The sequence below is a fragment of the Salvelinus namaycush genome, chromosome 31 (assembly GCF_016432855.1).
Source record: "Salvelinus namaycush isolate Seneca chromosome 31, SaNama_1.0, whole genome shotgun sequence".
Classification (NCBI taxonomy): Eukaryota; Metazoa; Chordata; class Actinopteri; order Salmoniformes; family Salmonidae; genus Salvelinus; species Salvelinus namaycush.
The window spans coordinates 18396337-18419392 of record NC_052337.1 but is presented as its reverse complement, the minus strand read 5'-3'; the positions used below and the strand labels follow the sequence as shown (position 1 = coordinate 18419392).

At 39.4% G+C, this 23056-nt stretch overlaps 1 protein-coding gene across 1 annotated transcript in view; it reads right to left on the bottom strand.

Annotated features, from left to right (window-relative positions):
* The window catches only part of crata (carnitine O-acetyltransferase a), a 43992-nt gene that overhangs the window by 7248 nt on the left and 13688 nt on the right, over window positions 1–23056 (bottom strand). The window contains exons 2-10 of the mRNA XM_038971369.1: window positions 22409–22696; window positions 21904–22022; window positions 17620–17673; window positions 5923–6085; window positions 5391–5565; window positions 4543–4721; window positions 4163–4263; window positions 3771–3890; window positions 1654–1776 (exon numbers count right to left, since the gene is read on the bottom strand). Coding sequence (XP_038827297.1) covers window positions 1654–1776; window positions 3771–3890; window positions 4163–4263; window positions 4543–4721; window positions 5391–5565; window positions 5923–6085; window positions 17620–17673; window positions 21904–22022; window positions 22409–22696 — 1322 coding nt within the window. The remainder of the gene's footprint in view (window positions 1–1653; window positions 1777–3770; window positions 3891–4162; window positions 4264–4542; window positions 4722–5390; window positions 5566–5922; window positions 6086–17619; window positions 17674–21903; window positions 22023–22408; window positions 22697–23056) is intronic.

Sequence of the window (23056 nt, the reverse complement as noted above, 5' to 3'; positions counted from 1 at the left end):
TCATTGCCAAACAATGCAGGCCTAAAAAATCCCTGTTAAATCACATTTTATTTGTCACATGCGCCAAATACAACAGGTGTAGACCTTAGTGAAATGCTTACTTACAAGCCCTTAACCAACAATGCAGTTCAAAAAAAAAAAGGTAAGAGATAAGAATAACAAATAATTAAAGGGGTATCATCTCATGCAAGACCAAGGGAGTAATCTATCTCATCACATGTTTATGTGGAAAAGCCTACGTAGGACAAACAAAAATACAATTAAAACAACGCAGAGCTGAACCCCACAGCTCAATCAGGTGTAAGAACATTGACTATCCAGTAGCAGCTCACTTTGTTGAAGCTAACCATCCCATCTCCTTCCTCAAATACACAGGCATAGAGCATGTTGCTCTACTAAGGAGAGGAGGTAACATCGAGATCCTACTACTACAAAAGGAGGCTTACTGGATATCCTATCTAATAACATTGCCATCTAGTGGTCTGAATATTGACATTTGATCTCAGGCCTTTCTTATGAACAATTCTCTATTTTATGAACAAGTCTTAGAAATTGATGTATTCTTTCTACAGCTTATTAGCGTAAACCCTGTTGATGATGCTTATTATGCATTAAGGTTGAACCAAAAGATTACATGTAACAAATATAAATGAAATAGGAAACAATTAAATATGTGAAATTTAATTAAACAATAATGTATGTTGATGCTAATATTATGTACCACTCAATTATGTTTCCATATGATAATAGCCTAATATATTTAATATTGCACAAACTATTGTTTAACAGTTTCACGCAATTCATTCTAATTAACTTAATCATTATGACACACCCCTCACTATTGTCATTGGTTGCACTGTTTGTCTTCATAACCTGGTTCAAGTATTCATGACATTACCCTGAAGAAGGCACAGTGATGCCGAAACGTTTGTGATTTACCCAATAAATTATTGGGAGTTTATATAGAGTGTGCGACTCTATTTCTATAGTTTATTCGCCGTTAGTCAGCACCTCCACACAAAATAATTTTTCTGGGTGTGCGCCAGCTCATATTTTTATTAAACAATGCAGGCATGACATAGGTCTTGTATCCTTGTTGAAAACCAGGATTCACTAAATGTGAAGCCTGGGGAAGTTCATGGTAGAAAGTTAGCTAAATAGCGGTGGGAATCTGCTGTAAATCAAAGGTGCTTACTAGATTAGTGTCGTATGTGCAACAGTGTGTGAGGAGGGCCAGGAAATCACTGATTAAATCACAAAATATGTTGATCAATGTCGATTGTATGTGTAGAACACACTTTTGGCAAAACACAATTCAGCTTTTCCTCCAGGGTTTCTTCCATTTCCTGCACTGTTGTAAACTAGCATACTGAACAACTCCGCAAAATGTGTCCTACCCAGTCTAAAAACAGTGATGATAACATAACACGTAGCACCAGCAGTGAGCACCAACGGCATGTGGGAGAGGGTTCTTGAAATGTAACATCCAATAAAAAAAAAGAGTTCCATTCAAACCGTTTTGACTAAGACACAATTCTCTAAAAGTCGAAGGGAGGCGTGACAATGTGATTTTGGAGGTGTGGCTACACGAGACTATTTGCAGTGTAACTGAAATAAGAACGGAAACATAATTAGCATAGTGCGTATCCTCACCTGTAGTAGGCCAGCTGTAGTCCCATCTGGATGAAGGCATCGGGGCTCATCTTGTGGGTCTTGGGGACGTTCTTGCCAAAGTGGGAGAAAACAATGACTTTGACATCCAGGTCATGAACCATTCTGGGGGGTAGATGTCACAACGCAGAATATTACAGGGAAGGCCTATACAAATATATTAATTCATAATTGAATACATCCAAACTATTTTTCTGAAATATATCCATAGGCCTGTATAATATTTAACTAAGGTCTGGAAAATAAGACTGGTTGATTCAGGTGTGTTAGCGCTGGGCTGGAAAAAAAGCCGGGACCCCTGTAGCCCTCCAGGACCAAGGCATGTATGTAGCAGAGGAGGCTGGTGGGCGGAGCTATAGAAGGATGGGCTCCTTGTAATGGCTAGAATGGTATTAATGGAACAGAGTCAAACGTGCGGTTTCCATATGTTTGATTACAGTGAGCCATTACTGTGAGCCCCAATCCTCCTATATCTCCCCCCACCAGCCTCCTCTGGTATGTAGCACGTAGCTAGCTCTCACACATAGAACTAGAACACACCTTTCTATGTACTGTATATACAGTTGAAGTCGGAAGTGTACATACACTGAGGTTGGAGTCATGAAAACTCGTTTTTCAACCACTCCACAAATTTCTTGTTAACAAACTAGTTTTGGCAAGTCTACTTTGTGCATGACACAAGTAATTTTCCCAACAATTGTTTACAGACAGATTATTTCACTTATAATTCACTGCATCACAATTCCAGTGGGTCAGAAGTTTACATACACTAAGTTGACTGTTTCTTTAAACAGCTTGGAAAATTCCAGAACATTATGTGCTTCTTTGCTTGACATCAGGGAAAATCTAAAGAAATCAGCCAAGACCTCAGAAAAAAAAATTGTAGACCTCCACAAGTCTGGCTCATCCTTGGAAGCAATTTCCAAACGCCTGAAGGTACCACGTTCATCTGTACAAACAATAGTACGCAAGTATAAACACCATGGGACCACGCAGCTGTCATACCGCTCAGGAAGGAGATGCGTTCTGTCTCCTAGAGATTAACGTATTTTGGTGCGAAAAGTGCAAATCAATCCCAGAACAACAGCAAAGGACCTTGTGAAGATGCTGGAGGAAACATGTACAAAAAGTATCTATATCCACAGTAAAACGAGTCCTATATCGACATAACCTGAAAGGCCGCTCAGCAAGGAAGAGGCCACTGCTCCAAAACCGCCATAAAAAAAGAAACAGACTACGGTTTGCAACTGCACATGGGGACAAAGATCATACTTTTTGGAAAAATGTTCTCTGGTCTGATGAAACAAAAATAGAACTGTTTGGCCATAATGACCATCGTTATGTTTGGAGGAGAAAGGGGGAGGCTTGCAAGCCGAAGAACACCATCCCAACCGTGAAGCACGGGGGTGGCAGCATCATGTTGTGGGGGTGCTTTGCTGCAGGAAGATCTGGTGCACTTCACAAAAAAGATGGCATCATGAGGTAGGAAAATGATGTGAATATATTGAAGAAACATCTCAAGACATCAGTCAGGAAGTTAAAGCTTGGTCTTTGGGTCTTTCAAATGGACAATGACCCCAAGCATACATCCAAAGTTGTGGCAAAATGCTTAAGGACAACAAAGTCAGGGTATTGGAGTGGCCATCACAAAGCCCTGACCTCAATCCTATAGAAAATTTGTGGGCAGAACTGAAAAAGCGTTGTTCGAGCAAGGAGGCCTACAAACCTGACTCAGTTACAGCAGCTCTGTCAGGAGGAATGGGCCACAATTCACCCAACTTATTGTGGGAAGCTTGTGGAAGGCTATCAAAAACGTTTGACCCAAGTTAAACAATTTAAAAGGCAATGCTACCAAATACTAATTGAGTGTATGTAAACTTCTGACCCACTAGGAATGTGATGAAAGAAATAAATGCTGAAATAAATCACTACTATTATTCTGACATTTCACATTCTTAAAATAAAGTGGTGATACTAACTGACCTAAGACAGGGAATTTTTACTCTGATTAAGTGTCAGGAATTGTGAAAAACTGAGTTTAAATGTATTTGGCTAAGGTGTCTGTAAACTTCCGACTTCAACTGTATCTACACTCTCACATGTTCATGTTCTGCTTGGCCTTCTCAATGTCCTTCTTGATCTCTGGCGTGATGTTAAAGCGTAGTTTCTGAGGCATCGGCAGGGGGACCATGGGGGTACGCACCATCTCAGACTTCTTCCTGGTAGATCACAAACATGACAGGAAACAAGTACCATGACCTGAGGGTTAAGGGAATTAGACCTGCAGACACGATGGCGCAGATCAACATTTCCCACAAATCTTCCATTGACGTCAATAAATTATTTTACATGTCTGAAGTAGAGTTGGCCAAAGATTGACAGAAGATCTCCTTTGTTGCTGCTCTACACAAAGTCAGCACGACAGGGATGAGCGAGTGATTGAAGAGACCGTGTTTTGTAAATGAATGAGATGACCCAACAGTGTACTTACGTGTACTCGACGACGTGGTCAATCAAGGACACGATAGGCGGGCCTTCAGCAGGGGCGTGCTCATACATCAGACCACATGACCCGTCCTCTCCAATGATAAACTGGAAACGGGAAAGTCAGGAACACTTGACAACACAGACTCAGGGATTTCAGTCAAATAAGTTCAGTGTTTAAAAAATAAAATGCAGTACCAGTCAAAAGTTTGGATACACCTACTCATTCCAGGGTTTTTCTTTATTTTTACTATTTTCTACTTCAAGAAGAGGAAGATACATACAGTGTGTATGTGTGTGTGTATTCTGTGTGAGTTAATGTACATGTTGCCACTGTTCCAGCGACTGCCCCCACCGTGGAGCATCGGTGTGTGTGTGTAGCGTCACCTGCAAAGTCTTGTCGAACCAGCGGTTGCCACTGTTCCAGCGACTGCCCCCACCGTGGAGCATCTGGACAGCGGCTCGGCTGCGGTACAGCTCGTCTGAGACGCAGGGCATGGGAGCATCCAGACACACTGTGAAGATGCTCTTCTGGATGGCCCGCACAGAGTCTTTGTTCGTCTTATCTAAGTGGAGAAAAGGACGAACACCAACCTACTTGTTATTCACACTTACCCAAACCCAGTTGTAAACACAGTTCTAATCTAATTTGACTCCAGTTCTAAACCACTTCTCACCTCTGACCCAGTTCTTCCACATCAGCACAGTTGAAGTGAATGGATTCAAAGAGAGGAAACCACTATATTGAGACAGCCCCTTTCCCTGTGATGGGTTCTGACTTCTAAACTTGAAAAATGTAAATATCCTTATTCATGTTACTGAGGGAGAGAGGGGAATGTAGAATGTTTACATTCTGTCAGAACATGATCATGTTAGACATCAGATATCCTATGGAAAGGGGAACGGGCCACAGTCTGGTACAAGTCAACAGGAAAGCCGTGAGTTGGGGAGGATTGAGGAATATGGGCCGAGGTCACGTCGAATGAAGAACAGATCTCACTAAAGTCCTGTCTAGCAACAGAGGTGTATTGGCTATCCAGATGAGGAGGAGACTCAGCATAGGAGGAAGGTTTAAATACCAGTGCTTGTGTAAATAAGTCTTTGTCTGTTCAGCTGTCTGACCCATTGGGTGAATAAACTTGGTTTGAGCTTTCCTTAGTTGTCCATTAGGTGCTGACAAACTGAGTAAAAACTAACAGCTGCCTTTGCACCACCTCATCTACTTGTTTTCTCACCCTTGATGAGGTTGTTGTAGGCCTTGCCCCAGCTGTTGCGTTGGTTAGAGGTGAGGATGCCGATGGGCTCCTTGTTGGTCTGCAGGGACGAGCTCCAAACCTTCTCCAGTTGCATGTACAACTGGTCTACCGTCAGCGGGGTGCCATCACTGTTGTACACGTCAAGGACAAAGAACTGATGGAGTAGAGACAGGAGAGAGAGTGAGACAAAGTATGTATTCACAATTAACTTGTAGACAGAAGAAAATGCTCAACCTGGGTCATGAGCCAAACGGTCTGAAACAGGGTGAGACTACTTGGCCTTGTCCAATAAAAAAATGCTCAGTTTTCAGATGCATGTTTCCTGTAGCGTACAATAATGACCACCACACTGATTTAGCAAGGTGTACAGTAGCTGTGATGTCTAAACAATCAACTGCATCGGAGTTAAAGAGTGTGCAGATGAATTATTTTCTTTGTAATTACACATTGACAAAGCGTGAAATAAACACCTTTGGACTACACTAAATTCCATAGGTCTTTCTTGGTTTACCTGGAAGTTGTGCACCACAGTGATGTGAGTGGGAGGCCTGGAGCGATGGGCATGGTTGACCGAGTCCCTCTTCAGGCCGGGGACGCGACATGAGGACAGGACCTGATAGTACTGGTTCATACACAACTGCTTCCCACCCAGGTACTCCACTGGTAACGTCTCACTGTGGACCGAGCAATGAGAGGTGGATGGTCAAACATACATTTACGGACTCATTGAAGTTCTTCAACTATTAAGATAGACATTTTCTTGAACATTCAGTCATAAGGCTTATATAATGATTCCATAATTATGACAAACGGTAACGACAACTGATGTCAACTTGTGGCAATAAACTTAAAGATCAACTATGCAGGAATCGCTCCGCCATTTCCTGGTTGCTAAAATTTGAATAGTTCACCTAATTTCAGTTTATGTGAGAAAACAAGCCAGTATGGTATAGAGAATCATTGTACCATCTAAACCGCTGTGAAATATATTTTTGTTATTGTATTTTCAGCTGGTGTACAAAACCCAAAGTAAAAGATTTAAAATAGGAAGCATAGAAATAGAGCACATGGAACAGATCTACTGCTTCTTAGACTTGCTGTCAATGAGATACAAATGTGAGTTAGAGACCTGTCAATGTGATTGTTTTTCTTAGGTCGCCCAAAAAGTTACATATTGCAGCTTTAACAGTGATTAAACTGTGATCTCTAAGTAAAGCTAGATAAAGCAGTCTGCTGCCAACCAGACATATCTCAAGTGTGTGAGCGCTGTTTATTTGAGACTAAATTGATTTTATTGATGTATTATATTAAGTTAAAATAAAAGTGTTCAATCAGTATTGTTGTAATTGTCATTATTACAAATATATGTAAATAAAAATCGTCCGATTAATCGGTATCAGCTTTTTTTGGTCCTCCAATCGGTATCGGCGTTTGAAAAATCATAATCAGTCGACCTCTATTTTGAACACTCAGTGTATATTATAAAACAGTGAGGATGAATCAGATCATTTTTATTATATATATCTGTATAATATATTTGGCTATACTATATTTATAGCTATATATACCATGAGGAATATATATATATATATATATATATATATATATATATGGTATAGTTATAAATATAGTATAACCTAATACACTTAAAATAGTATAAACAAATATATTATACAGATATATAATAAAAATGATCTGATTCATCCTCACTGTTTTATAATATACACTGAGTGTTCAAAATAGAGGTCGACTGATTATGATTTTTCAAACGCCGATACCGGCGATATACGATTTCAAACGCCGATATATATATATATATATATATATATATATATATATATATATATATTATATAAATATATATATATAAATAAATAAATAGAATATATATTTGTAATATTGACAAATACAACAATACTGATTGAACACTTATTTTAACTTAATATAATTCATCAATAAAATCTATTTAGTCTCAAATAAATAATGAAACATGTTCAATTTGGTTTAAATAATGCAAAAACAAAGTGTTGGAGAAGAGAGTAAAAGTGCAATATTTGCCATGTAAAAAAGCTAACGTTTAAGTTCCTTGCTCAGAACATGAGAACATATGAAGGCTGGTGGTTCCTTTTAACATGAGTTTTCAATATTCCCAGGTAAGAAGTTTTAGGTTGTAGTTATTATAGGAATTATAGGACTATTTCTCTCTATACCATTTGTATTTCATATACCATTGACTTCTTATAGGCACTATAGTACTGCCAGCCTAATCTCGGGAGTTGATAGGCTTGAAGTCATAAACAGCGCAATGCTTGAAGCACAGCGAAGAGCTGCTGGCAAATGCAGGTAAGTGCTGTTTGAATGAATGCTTACGAGCCTGCTGCTGCTTACCACCGCCCAGTCAGACTGTTCTATCGAATATCAAATCATAGACTTAATTATAATATAATAACACAGAAATACGAGCCTTAGATCATTAATATGGTCAAATCCAGAAACGATCATTTCGAAAACAAAAATTTTATTCTTTCAGTGAAATACGGAACCGTTACGTATTTTATCTAACGGGTGGCATCCATAAGTCTAAATATTGCTGTTACATTGCACAACCTTCAAATGTTATGTCATAAATATGTACAATTCTGGCAAATTAATTACGGTCTTTGTTAGAAAGAAATGGTCTTCACACAGTTCGCAACAAGCCAGGCAGCCCAAACTGCTGCATATACCCTGACTCTGCTTGCACAGAACGCAAGAGAAGTGACAATTTCCCTAGCTAAAAGAAATTCACGTTAGAAGGCAATATTAACTAAATATGCAGGTTTAAAAAGATATACTTGTGTACTGATTTTAAGAAAGGCATTGATGTTTATGGTTAGGTACATTGGTGCAACGACAGTGCTTTTTTCGCAAATGCGCTTGTTAAATCATCACCTGTTTGGCGAAGTAGGCTGTGATTCGATGATACATTAACAGGCACCGCATCGAATATATGCAACGCAGATCAAGCTAGATAAACTAGTAATATCATCAACCATGTGTAGTTAACTGGTGATTATGTTAAGACTGATTGTTTTTTTATAAGTTTAATGCTAGCTAGCAACTTACCTTGGCTCCGTGCTGCACATGCGTAACAGGTAGTCAGCCTGCCACGCAGTCTCCTCGTGGAGGGCAATGTAATCGGCCATAAACGGTGTCCAAAAATGCCAATTACCGTTTGAACATGAAAATTTGAAATCGGCCCTAATTAATCGGCCATTCCGATTAATCAGTCGACCTCTAGTTCAAAACATTAAGAACACTATCCTAATTTCGAGTTGCACCCCCTTTTGCTCTCAGAACAGCCTCAATTCGTTGGGGCATGGACTCTACAAGGGGTCAAAAGCGTTCCACAGGGATGCAGGCCCATGTTGACTCCAATTTTTTTTTTCTTTTTTAGGGGTGGATCAGCTTAATATTGCGGAAAGAATGTTGCTTCCAATGTAATTGTCTGCATCATTTCCAATCCCCCATATTTTTGGGGGTAAATATATATATCCATACACGTATGCATACATATACACATATATACATACACATACCTATATAGACATACATACTTTTTTAAAGAATATACCTTTATTATTATTCCCCGCAAACCCTACCACCGATCCCCCAATTGGAGTAAACTGATAAACATTTCTGTTTTTACCTTCAATTTATACATCTTATACACATTTTACAGACACAGTCTACTTTATAATAGTTCTCTCGTTTGTTCTTAGTCCTTCCTCTATTTCTGTTGTCCATCCAGTTTGATTTCCACTTGTAACTGTGCTATTTCACAAAAGCTCCGCACCTATACACATTTCACAGATCCCGTATGCCCTACATTGTTTATCTTGTTATTAGTCCCACCCTTCAGCTCCACTCAACCCTTCCTATCTATCTTCCAACATCATCCATTTCGGATTTTTATTTGCCATATATTTTTCAACTGTGCTGTGATGCTTCACAAAAGATTTGAATCTTCCTATCCTCATAGCTTCCACGGATTGTAAATTAAAAATAAACATTTTTGCTAAAATAATTAATATATTATTGATTGATTGACTATGGCTTTTCAAATCCCCCAGTATTGCTATCTGTAGCGTTAGTTCTACGCAAATGTTGCAATTCTTCAGCCATTCCTGGACCTGTGACCAAAAACGAGCTACATACGGACAATACCAAAATAAATGATCTAGTGACTCTGCCTCCTCACAGCAGAATCTGCAGAGCTGGGAAGATTGTATCCCACATATATATAACATTCTATTAGTTGCAAGAATTTTGTACAGTAATTTAAATTGAAAAATTCGAAGTTTTGAATCCGGCGTTGTTTTGCGTATCAATTCATAAACCATGTGCCATGGAATGGGTACATCGAAAATCTCTTCCCAACTATTTTGCAATTTATATGGCACAGCTGTCAGTTTTTTGGTCCTTAAATGAAATTGGTATATGTTTTTATTTATCACACTTTTCTTTAACCATTTATGTTCTTTAATATAGGGCCGACATACAAGTTCCTTACTTTTTTCCCCTTCTACTTGCCTCTTCCATTTTTGTGGTAATGCTGCAATTAATTGGTTGTAATTTTGGGTAGAGCAGACATTTCCATATGTCTGTGTTAGCTGCATGTGTGACATTACTCCACCAGTCCTATTTATGATATCATTCACAAAAATTATACCTTTTTTAAAAAAATTCTTCGATAAATACAGTTTTTTTAATCAATTACTATATTTGAATTTAACCACAATATTTGTTGTACTATTTGTTCCGTCCTTTCAGGTGGATTAAACTGAAATTGCAACCAACTTTCTAAGGCTTGTTTAAAAAATATAAGATAATAAGATATTTTGGAGATTATTTCCTTTTCAAACAACCGAAAGTGAGCAGGTGTAATCTGAATAAAGGGAAAAAGGCCCTTCTTGAACATAGGATGAGACATTCGTACCAATTTACTAGAGAACCAGTTTGGATTTAAGTATAACTTTTGTATGACTGATGCCTTTAGTGAGAGGTCTAATGCTTTAATATTTAATAATTTCTGCCCTCCGAATTCATATTCGTTATATAAATAGGCCCTTTTAATTTTATCTGGCTTGCCGTTCCAAATAAAATGGAATATTTTTTGTTCATATAATTTAAAAAGCAGGTCACTAGGTGTAGGCAAAACCATAAGCAAATAGGTAAACTGTGATATGATTAAAGAGTTAATCAGGGTGATTTTCCCACAAATAGACAGGTATGTTCCTTTCCATGGTAGCAAGATCTTATCTATTTTTGCTAACTTTCTATAAAAATTTATTGGAGTGAGATCATTTCTTTCTTTTGGGATTTGTATACCGAGTATGTCCACATCTCCGTCAGACCATTTAATTGGTAAACTACATGGCAATGTAAAATGTGTATTTTTTAGTGATCCAATACGTAATATGGTACATTTATCATAATTTGGTTTTAATCCAGAGAGGATAGCAAATGTATCTAGATCCTCTAAGAGGCCGTGGAGAGACTCTAGTTGTGGTTTTAAAAGAAAACATGAATCATCAGCGTACAATGACACCTTAGTTTTTAGGCCCTGGATTTCTAATCCCTTAATATTAATGTTTGATCTAATTTTAACAGCTAACATTTCGATGGCAATAATAAATAGATATGCCGATAGTGGACAACCTTGTTTTACTCCTCTAGATAGTTTAAAACTTTCTGAGATGTAGCCATTATTTACTATTTTACACCTAGGGTTACTATACATAATTTTAACCCATTTTATAAGAGATTCCCCAAAATTGAAATATTCTAGGCATTTATATATAAACTCCAGTCGTACTTTATCAAAAGCCTTTTCAAAATCAGCTATGAAAACCAGCCCTGGTGTCCCCGATATTTCAAAGTGTTCTATTGTTTCCAGTACTTGCCTTATATTATCTCCAATGTATCGTCCATGTAAAAAACCTGTCTGATTAGGATGAATAATATCTGACAAAACTTTTTTTATTCTATGCGCCAAGCATTTTGCTAGGATTTTTGCATCACAACACTGAAGTGTAAGAGGTCTCCAATTTTTTAAATGGACTGGATCTTTATATATACCACTTGGGTCCTGTTTCAGTAATAATGATATCACACCTTCTTGTTGCGTGTCTGATAATCTATCATTTATATAGGAGTGGTTAAAACAAGCTAATAATGGTCCTTTGAGTATATCCCAAAAAAAATGGTATACTTCCACTGGTATGCCATCCAGCCCTGGAGCTTTCCCATCCCCAAAGGCCCCAATTGCATCAAGTAGTTCCTCCTCTGTAATTAGGCCTTCACATGAGTCCCTTTGCACAGATGTTAATTTTACATTATTAGTAGGAAAAAAATCCATACAATTAGTTTCAGTTAGTGGAGATGGAGGAGCCTGAAACGAAAACATATTCTTAAAGTACTTTACTTCCTCTTTCAAAATATCATTTGGTGAATCATGCGTGACTCCATCATTTGTAACAAGTTTTAATACATTTTTTTTGGTAGCATTTCTATATTGAAGATTGAAAAAGAATTTGGTGCATTTTTCCCCATATTCCATCCAGTTCGCTTTATTTTTATAATATATTACACTGGATCTTTCTTGAATAAGTTCCTCCATTTCTTTTTGTTTTTCCTCTAACTTATTCTGTGCCTCTATGGTACCGTTTTTATTGCTATCTAACTGTACTGTTAGTCCTTCAATTTCCTTTGTTAATATGGACTCTTTTGATCTAAATTCCCTTTGTTTTATAGATGAGTACTGAATTGCATGGCCTCTAAAGGCACACTTAAAAGTGTCCCATACAATATGGGGATCTGCTGTACCTATGTTATGTCTAAAAAAGTCAGTTATAAATTCTTCTGTCCTAGTTCTAAACAATTTATCATCTAGTAGGCTTTGATTAAATTTCCAATATCCTCGCCCACGTGGAAATTCTGTAAGAGTAATATATATGCCAATTATGTGATGGTCCGACCGCATTCTGTCCCCTATCAAACACTTTTTAACTTTTGGTGCCAGAGAGAATGATATAAGAAAGTAGTCAAGGCGACTAGCTTGATTAAGCCTCCGCCATGTATATCTCACTAGGTCAGGGTATTTAAGTCTCCATATATCCACTAATTCCAATATATCCATGACATTCCTGATTTCCTTAAGTGCCTGAGGGTGATAGTTTGTAGTGTGATTTCCTTTCCGGTCCATAGAGGTATTTAAGACCGTATTAAAATCTCCCACTATAATAATAGAGTCTAGTGTTGCTTGTAGAGTTGATACATTCTTATATATATTGTCAAAGAAGCTTGGATCATCATTATTCGGACCGTATAGGTTAATAAGCCATATCTGTTTATTGTCCAATAACATATTTAAAATAATCCATCTACCTTGAGGATCTGTTTGGACAAGTTGCACATTTGGATCAAAATTATTGTTAATTAAAACCATCACCCCTTTTGAATTTCTTCGCCCATGGGAGAAATATATTTCGCCCCCCCAGTTCTTTTTCCACAAAACTTCATCTAAAACTGTTGAATGGGTTTCCTGTAAACAATAGATATTATAATCCTTCTCTTTTAGCCAGGTAAATACTGATCGTCTTTTCTTATTATCTGCTAAGCCATTACAATTGTAACTGGCTATACTTATTTCACCACTTACCATAATGAGACACACCTTTCAATTATTTTTATCAAAATATATGTTTGTAAACGTCCTATTAAAAAGTAACATAATGATTGAGTGTCTATATAGTTGTACCATGATATTTGCATTTCTACTAAGTAAACCTCCAATTGGTCCCTACTATTCCACCCACTAAAAGCCCTCCTCATCCCGAGTTGGGTTGTCATCCCAATGCCCGGCAGACCACCCTCGACCCCCTGTATCCCATAGCCCTGGACCGACTGGGATCCATCCTTTGAAAAGAGCACACAGTGCCATTTACCGAACCGAAGTAGATCCATTGCCAAATGCATTTCCATCGCCCTCACCTCGATTTGTATTACATATTGCTGTGGATCATCCTCTATAGTCCCTAACATCTTTTACTTCTTCCTTCGCAACAGTTGTGGGATACACACATACACCCACACACATTCAGCCCTTACCCCCACACAACCATAAGCTCACTTTCTCAACAATTGCACCATCCCAGAGCCCAACTCAAGATAGGTCATGATTTACAAATGTACTTGCAGTTGCAGCTGCATGAGAAGGCCTGCAAGACCGCGCAAAAAATGAGCATAAATGTAGAGATTTATTTACCATTGTCACATCCTAGATGATGGAGGTCAAATGTACACCTTCTTCCTGAAACACCCACAATACGGTCATCCGTCATGACCATGTTCCCAAGCATCTCCATGCAGTCGGACTTTGATTTCGTGCCACCAGGGCCACAATAATATACCCCCTCTCTGAATGTCCGAGTGTGACCCCCTCCCCATGGGATTATGTTAAGTTGGCTGGATGTCCTTTGGGTGGTGGACCAGAATTTATACACACAGGAAACTGTGAAAAACCCAGCAGCATTGCAGCTCGACACAAACTGGTGAGCCTGGCACCTACTACCATACCCCGTTCAGAGGCAGTTAAATCTTTTGTCTTGCCCATTCACCCTCTGAATGGCACACATACACAATCTATGTCTCCATTGTCTCAAGGCTTAATTTTTTTTTTTTTTTAACTTTATTTAACCCCCCCCTTCATCTACACTGATTGAAGTGGATTTAACAAGTGACATCAATAAGGGATCATATAAACTGACCAGGTGAAAGCTATGTCATGGAAAGAGGTGTTCATAATGTTTTGCATTGTCAGCGTATAGGCACTATCAATGCTAACTTTCAAACACTAACTTCTTAGCATTTGTGGCAGAACTTCAATGCAAGTTAATGGTATTTATTTTTTACAATTTTTGTAATCCATGTCCAAATCATATACAAGTAGCTTAATTGAGCCAGAAATGTTAAGTAAGCATTTGAAACAGTGACCAGCTAAATAAAACCAAAGCTTAGATTGCTGTCATACCTTACATACCGTGCCTTCGGAAAGTATTCAAACCCCGTTACTTTTTCAAAATGTTACGCTGCAGGCTTATTCTAAAATAGATTTAAAAAAAGAAAATCCTCAGCAATCTACACACAATACTCCATAATGGCAAAGTGAAAATAGTTTTGAAATTTTACCAAATGTATTCAAATAGAAAACAGAAATACCTTATTTACAAAAGTATTCAGACCCTTTGCTATGAGACTCGAAATTGAACTCAGGTGCATCCTGGTTCCATTGATCATCCTTGAGATGTTTCTACAACTTGACTGGAGTCCACCTATGGTAAATTCAATTGATTGTACATGATTTGGAAGGGCACACACAACTGTCAAGAAAAAGTCCCACAGTTGACAGTGCACGTCACAACAAAAACCAAGCCATGAGGTCTAAAGAATTGTCCGTAGAGCTCAATGACAGGATTGTGTCAAGGCACAGATCTGGGAAAGGGTACCAAAACACTTCTGCAGCATTGAAGGTCCCCAAGAACACAGTGCCCTCCATCATTCTTAAAATGGAAGAAGTTTGGAACCACCAAGACTCTTCCTAGAGCTGGCTGCCCGGCCAAACTGAGCAATCAGGGGAGAAGGGCCTTGGTCAGGGAGGTGACCAAGAACCCGATGGCCACTGACAGAGCTCTAGAGCACTCCACCAATCAGGCCTTTATGCTAGAGTGGCCATACAGAAGCCACTCCCGCATGGAGTTTGCCAAAATGCACCCAAAGACTCTCAGGCCATGAGAAACAAGATTCTCTGGTCTGATGAAACCAAGATTTAACTCTTTGGCATGAATGCCAAGCGTCACATCTAGCAGAAACCTGGCACCATCCCTACGGTGAAGCATGGTGGTGGCAGCATCATGCTGTAGAGATGTTTTTCTGTGGCAGAGACTGGGAGACTAGTCAGAATCAAGGGAAAGATGAATGGAGCAAAGTACAGAGAGATCCTTGATTAAAACCTGCTCCAGAGCGCTCAGGACCTCACACTGGGGCGAAGGTTCACCTTCCAACAGGACAACGACCCTAAGCATACAGCCAAGACAATGCAGGAGTGGCTTCGGGACAAGTCTCTGAATGTGCTTGAGTGGCCCAGCCAGAGCCCGGACTTAAACCCGATCGAACATCTCTGGAGACCTGAAAACATCGACACTCTTCATCCAACCTGACAGAGCTTGAGAGGATCTGCAGAGAAGAATGTGAGAAAGTCCCCAAATACAGGTGTGCCAAGCTTGTAGTCTCATACCCAAGATGACACAATGCTGTTGTCGCTGACAAAAGATGCTTTCAGGGCCTGAATACTTATATAAATTTTATATTTTTTTTATATAAATTAGCAAACATTTCTAAAAACCTGTTTTTACTTTGTTATTATGGATTATTGTGTGTAGATTGATCAGGGGGAAAAAAACATTTAAATACATTTTAGAATAAGGCTGCTACGTAACAAAATGCGGAAAATACAAAGGTTCTGAATACTTTCCGAAGGCACTGTATATACAGTACCAGTCAAAAGTTTGGACACACCTACTCATTCCAGTGATTTTTAAAAACTTTTTAGTATTTTCTACATTGTAGAATAACAGTGTGGACATCAAAACTATGAAATAACATATGGAATCATGTAACCAAAAAAAGTGTTAAACAAATCAAAATATATTTTATATTTGAGAGATTCTTCAAAGTAGCCACCCTTTGCCTTGATGACAGCTTTGCAAACTCTTGCACATTCTCTCAACTAGCTTCATGATGTAGTCACCTGGAATGCACTTCAATTAACAGGTGTGTCTTGTTAAACAGTTAATTTGTGTAATTTCTTTCCTTCTTAATGCGTTCGAGCCAATCACTTGTGTTGTGACAAGGTAGGGGTGGTATACAGAAGATAGCCCTATTTGGTAAAATACCAAGTCCATATTAGAACAGCTCAATTAAGCAAAGAAAATGACAGTCCATCATTACTTTAAGACATGAAGGTCAGTCAATCCGGAAAATGTCAAGAACTTTGAAAGTTTCTTCAAATGCAGTTACAAAAACCATCAAGCGCTATGATGAAACTAGCTCTCATGAGGACCGCCACAGGAAAGGAAGACCCAGAGTTACCGCCACAGGAAAGGAAGACCCAGAGTTACCTCTGCTGCAGAGGATAAGTTCATTAAAGTTTCCAGCCTCAAAAATTGCAGCCCAAATAAATGCTTCAGAGTTAAAGTAACAGACACATCTCAATATCAACTGTTCAGAGGACACTGTGTGAATCAGGCCTTCATGGTTGAATTGCTGCAAAGAAACCACTACTAAAGGACACCAATAAGAGACTTGCTCGGGCCAAGAAACACAAGCAATGTACATTAGACCAGTGGAAATCTGTATTTTGGTATGGTGAGTCCAAATGTTTAATTTTTGGTTCCAACGCAGTGTCTTTGTGAGACGCAGAGTAGGTGAATGGATGATCTCTGCATGTGTGGTTCCCACCATGAAGCATGGTTTGCGCTTAGTGGGACTATCATTTGTTTTTCAACAGGACAATGGCCCAACACACCTCCAGGTTGTGTAAGGGTTATTTGAGAAAGAAGGAGCGTGATGGAGTGCTGGCCTCCACAAATCACCCGACCTCAACCCAATTGAGATGGTTTGGGATGAGTTGGACCGCAGAGCGAAGGAAAAGCAGCCAACAAGTGCACAGTATATGTTGGAACTCCTTCAAGATGATTGGAAAAGCATTCCAGGTGAAGCTGGTTGAGAGAATGCCAAGAGTGTGCAAAGCTGTCATCAAGGCAAAGGGTGGCTACTTTGAAGAATCTCAAATACAATATATTTTGATTTGTTTAACACTTTTTTGGTTACTACATGATTCCATATGTTTTTTCATAGTTTGAGGTCTTCACTATTATTCTACAATGTAGAAAATAGTATAAAATAAAGTTTTCCAAACTTTTGACTGGTACTGTATGTATGTATGTATAAATAAAATAGTTCCTATATATAATCAGGGTTAGCAGGATTAGGGGCAGGAAATCAGATTCTGGTACAATCTGAGTCAATTTGACATGGTTCTTTCCTTGCATTGAATTTTGCTCTCTGATTAAATCGTGTCGTTAAGACGAGGAGCACTGGCACTCACTTGTCAATCATTGTCTTGAAGTCCAAAACGCCAGCGATCAGCTTGGCAGCAAACCTGGGTGGAGAGATTTGAGCAAGATGATGTTATTAACAAGTTCAAATCAAACTTTATTTGTCATATGCTCCGAATATAACAAGTGTAGACTTTACCGTGAAATGCTTACTTACAAGCCCTTAACCAACAGTGCAGTTCAAGAAGAAAGTATTTACCAAGTAGGCTAAAATAAAAAGTAATAATAAAAAGTAACACAATAAGAATAACGAGGCTATATACAGGGGGCACCGGTACCGAGTCAGTGTGCAGGGGTACAGGCTAGTTGAGGTAATCTGCAAATGTAGGTGGGGGCGAAGTGACTATGCATAGGTAACAAATAAACATCGAGAAGCAGCAGTGTACAAGGGGGGGGGGTACCGCTTGTCGTGTGGTAGCAGAAAAAAATAGTCTATAACTTGGGTGACTGGAGTCTCTGACAATTTTATGGGCTTTCCTCTGACAATGCCTACTATATAGTTCCTGGATGGCAGGAAGCTTGGCCCCAGTGATGTACTGGGCCGTTCGCACTACCCTCTGTAGCGCCTTACAGTCAGATGCCGAGCAGTTGATGTTTGGTCAATGCATTTGACTGAATAGGTACGAAATATGCTATGGATAATTAATTGCTTGTTATTTTAATTCTCATACACTATTCTAGGACACTTGGGGCATAAGAAACAAAATGCGCAAAAATTGTTTGATGGATCTTTTGAAATCGGACCTTATTGCTTTTATCTTAATAAAATAAGATAAAAGCTGACGTACGAAAGGTATTGAAAAGTTCAGGAAAACATCAGGGATGATCATCAAACAATCTTTATGAATGATCGTTTGTGGAGAATCAATTCATTTCCCTCAGTTATTCTGTGCAGATTCATCACTCACAGCTTGCATAATATGCACAAAACAGAAGACACGTACGTGTTCCTGAGAATCCTAGCTTTCAGGAAAGGTATTAGCTCCAACCATTGTAAATCTAGAGCCGAATTCGTAGTTAAGAAAATGATTTAAAGATGCGCCAGAAAAAGCTTTTACAGCTCCGTTAGTCCCAGCCACAGATATCAAAGGCTACTCAGGTAACCACGGTTCTATGAACTGAGCAGCAAATTCAGCTGACTGAGTAAAACAACGCATTCATTCGGGTTATTGCTGTGAGCCAACAATTAAATTGGTGAGAGATGCGCAATGACTATGCCTGGACTAAATCATAAAAAATATTGCAAGTGTGATATTCTGAACAGTGCACAACATGATTGCAGTGAGATATAATAACATAAAAAACCCTTATAAACTAGTAGAAATTACATAAAAGTTAGGCCCGACAAAATGTATTCACTGTTTAATGGATTTTCTCCCCAGAAAAGTGAGGTGAGTGGGAAAAAAATAAAAATACATTAATTGGATAAGGAAAAACAGTAGGTTAGCACATTGTCCTAGGCTCTTGTGCAGGCTCTAGGACTAATGTGAGCTTCAAGAGTTATATTATTCCATGTGAAAACTTACACTATTTGTCTTTAAAAAAATGCAGATGTTACAATGTTGTTATAACCATGAGAAATTAAACACAATGGGAAATATAACTTGTGACAGTTTCTTTATTCCTGAGAGAAAACAAAGTGCAATCCAATCTCAGAATGTAATGTTATGTATAGAGTAAGAGAAGACCATTTAACATTTTTTTCTAATTCAAGAATAAATGACAAATAATAGTAATCAAATTAAGATGTATAATAATGAGTTCATTACCTGAATGCATCTCTATAGCCTATAGGCGTTAACAAAATATTCACACAAATATAATTAGGCCTTGTAGAAAGAGGGTCAATCAAGTTAGGTCTGCTAAATTAATGTAGCATTGGAAGAAAATACATAAATCCAGCCATAGAGTATAGCCAACCGTCAAAATATTTTTGTTTCGTTTATAACATGCACAATTAGAAGCATCAATCTATATTGATCAGGCGTGACTAAATTCCAGCCCACATCCTCCTTTGATTGTCTCGTCTGGCTGTCACGAAAAGCCCCCACCTTGGAGACAGTCGATCACATCATTGTGGAGCTGCTGATCTGCTGAAGTGTGTGTGTGCCACTGGCCATGTACTTTGCTGGACCTGTTAGCTGTTCTCGGCAGCGAATCACTTCAAACAAATTCAGTCTTGGTGTACCGGAAAAATGTAAGTGATGGATCGCAAATCACCATGCAGCTGACACACTCGATTTCATCAAACATTTTGACTTCAATTTGGTTGCTCAAAATACTACCAGCTTGCACTGTGTCTATGCTGATCAATGTCCTGATCTCTGGCCAGTCAATTGGTTAAATGACATTATTGTTTCGTCTATTAATCGTTTCTAATACTCTGAAAATTATGCAATATCCATGAATTTGACCGACTGTTTGTTTATAATGAGGGACATCCCACATTTAACCTGGACACATAAATAGTAGGAATTTGCACTGGCTTCAGTCATGACGGTGTGAGCGTGTGCGTTTCACTGTCCAATTCAAGGCTTGAACATGATCTGAGGCTGTTTGGTCTCTTGTGCATCAACTTGGGAAAGCCTCAAGGGAGAGTGGACAGTGCATTATAAACAAAGCGCTGCATATATTGCCCAAAAATAACAGGGGTGTGGAGAAAAGTAAGGCGGGGCATCCGTTAAACCGTGATTCAACTTTGTCCGGCCTAATACATTTGATAAAACCCCCCAGGGGATTATTAGCGTGATCAATGAGGTGAAAACAACATGGTCTTAGCTCAGACAACAAACCATTTCTCTGCCATGTCAATAGGCCATCTAAATCCTTTATACATGTAACCTATGTCAACAGGGACTCATGTGCTGCAGTGCTTACTTCAGCGATCCGCTACTGCACTTTTATTTATATATATTTTCAGAGAGAGTGAGAGAGGGGGGGGGGGGGGGGGGGTGCAGTCTGAAGGGTAGTGTGTACAAAGGTCTTATGAATCTCAACTGACCCCATAGTGAAATGTCACCCAATTGGCAATATTGTACTGGAAAGGTGAATGGTAGCTTGAGTTCACATTAGCAGGTGAATGACACAAGGCCCCGGTTTTGTGTCATGGTGACATGTCTGTTACATGAAAATACACACTCGAGTGATATGTGAGTAGAAATGGTGTTAGAGAAAGTGTAAAGGTTGTAACACAGGAGTAATGACTAGCAATGACTGCTAACACTAATACACGACAGCAGTGCAAGAGAGGACTGTATTTACATGACAGTAAGAGTGCGTTCATTAATTCACTCTGGCTATCTACTCCGATTTCAGAGCACTCTCGTCTGTGTGTGCCAGAGCGCAGAATAACTGATGAATTTACGTAAGCTCAACACCAGTTGAATATGGCCGGTGTCATTAAACATTGGCAAAAAAGCGTAATTAAATTGTTGCCAGCAGCACAGATAATCAGCAACGCTCAAGATAACAAGAAAACAGCCTAACCAGCTCTCTCATTTGTGTCTGGCAGTAGCTTGCAAGCCAGCCAACGTTAGCCAGTTAGCTTGGGTGCTTGACTGCCGTTGTGAGGCCAGAACGCTAGGATCAACCCTACTCCTCAACCAGAGCATCCAGTGTGCGCTCTGAACGCTCTGAGAGCGAAACGCTCTGAATTTACGAATGCCCAGAGGGCACTCTGACACTCCAGAGTGAATTTACAAACGCACCCTAAGTTACCTAAAGTATAGCTGCAGGAGACAGCATAAACACAACATAGTAATTGCTAGATTGTGACTACTGATAGATCAAATAAAATTTTATTAGTCACATGCGCCGAATACAACAGGTGTAGACCTTACAGTGAAATGCTTACTTACGAGCCCCTAACCGACAGTGCAGTTTAAAAAAATATGGATAAGAATAAGAGATAAAAGTAACAAGTAATTAAAGAGGAGCAGTAAAAAATAACAATATATAGAGGGGGGTGCCGGTACAGAGTCAATGTGCGGGGGCACCGGTTAGTTGAGGTAGTATGTACATGTAGGTAGAGTTAATTAAAGTGACTATGCATAGATGACAAAAGAGAGCAGCAGTGGGGTGGAGAAGGTGGGGCAATGTGAATAGTCTGGGTAGCCATTTGACTAGATACAGTACATACAAGGATTCTGTAACAAAGGTGTTTCTAATGGTAAACATGGTAACGATGTAGCGGTAGTGGTGAGGAATTTGTACAAAGCTGAGTGTTATTTTTGTCCCTACTGGCGTCTATGTGGGGAGGGCTTGGTTCATCTCACCTCATCTGTCCCTGGCGGTCGCTGAACTCCAGGCGGGGTAAGACCACCCCGGGACTAGAGTGGACCACTACGGGCATCCGGTAGTCCAGATAGGCTGTAGTCAGCCACCAGTCTGACAGCTGGGGAGAGACGGAGAGAGAGAGAGAAAGAATGGCCAAATGAAGAGATGCATTACAAAAAATACAAAATAAGAATGAACCATTCTCAACTTTGCCCTTGACACGTTTTTATTGTAATCTGGTCTTGTCTAAAGAATGTTCCCGTTTAATAACAATGTATCTCTGTTCAGTTTGTGGAATTAATCCATGGTACAGGTTTCTAATCATAGATAAGTGGCATTCAATTTTATTTTAACAATAGCAGTCTCTGACACTATAACCATAGGCCACTTGTACAACAACACCAAATTGCTAGCCTTGCCTTTGAGTAGGGCTGGGCGATATGGCCAAACTATCATATCACTGTATTTTAATACAGGGTTACAGTTTGATTTCGGCCAACTCACCCAGTTCTCAGTCTTGCGGGCCCTTCTCTCCAGGCCCTTCTGCAGCCTCTCCCCAACCCCCCCAGCCTTCTGGAACTCTGCCAACAGCTCCTTGGTGTGGCTCAACTCCTCCTCATCCACGATGGGCTCCAGGGTGGCCAGGTAGCGCTCGCACGTCTGCTGGAGGGCGGGCACTGGGAGCTTGGGGAGGCCCTCCTGGTGGCTCAGGTAGCGCCCGGGGATGCGTGTGGGCGCCACAGGCCTAACCAGGCGGCCACAAGGTTTCACCTTGTACCATAGGTCCTTAGCCTGGGAAATAAAGAGGTAGGGGAAATACTGGTCAGAGCCTGAGGATCAATTACTGTAATGTAGTTAGTTATATTGTATTCTGTAGCCATGCAGACATGAAAACACGTTCTCTTTAGCCTGTAATACTGTATGACTAGTAGCTAGGTATTCTGCAGTAATTACATGTTGACTACCAAAGTTGGTATCAAAGAATTTAGCTCTGCGAAGACGATATGACTACCTACTGGTTGTCATAGGCAATATCCATTGGCTAATACACTCCCCAACAAACCAATGAAGGAAAGAATGGTGAAAGGTGAAGAGAAAGTGATATGAAAAAAAATAAAATTGTGACACGGTCACATGACATGTCAGAGCTGT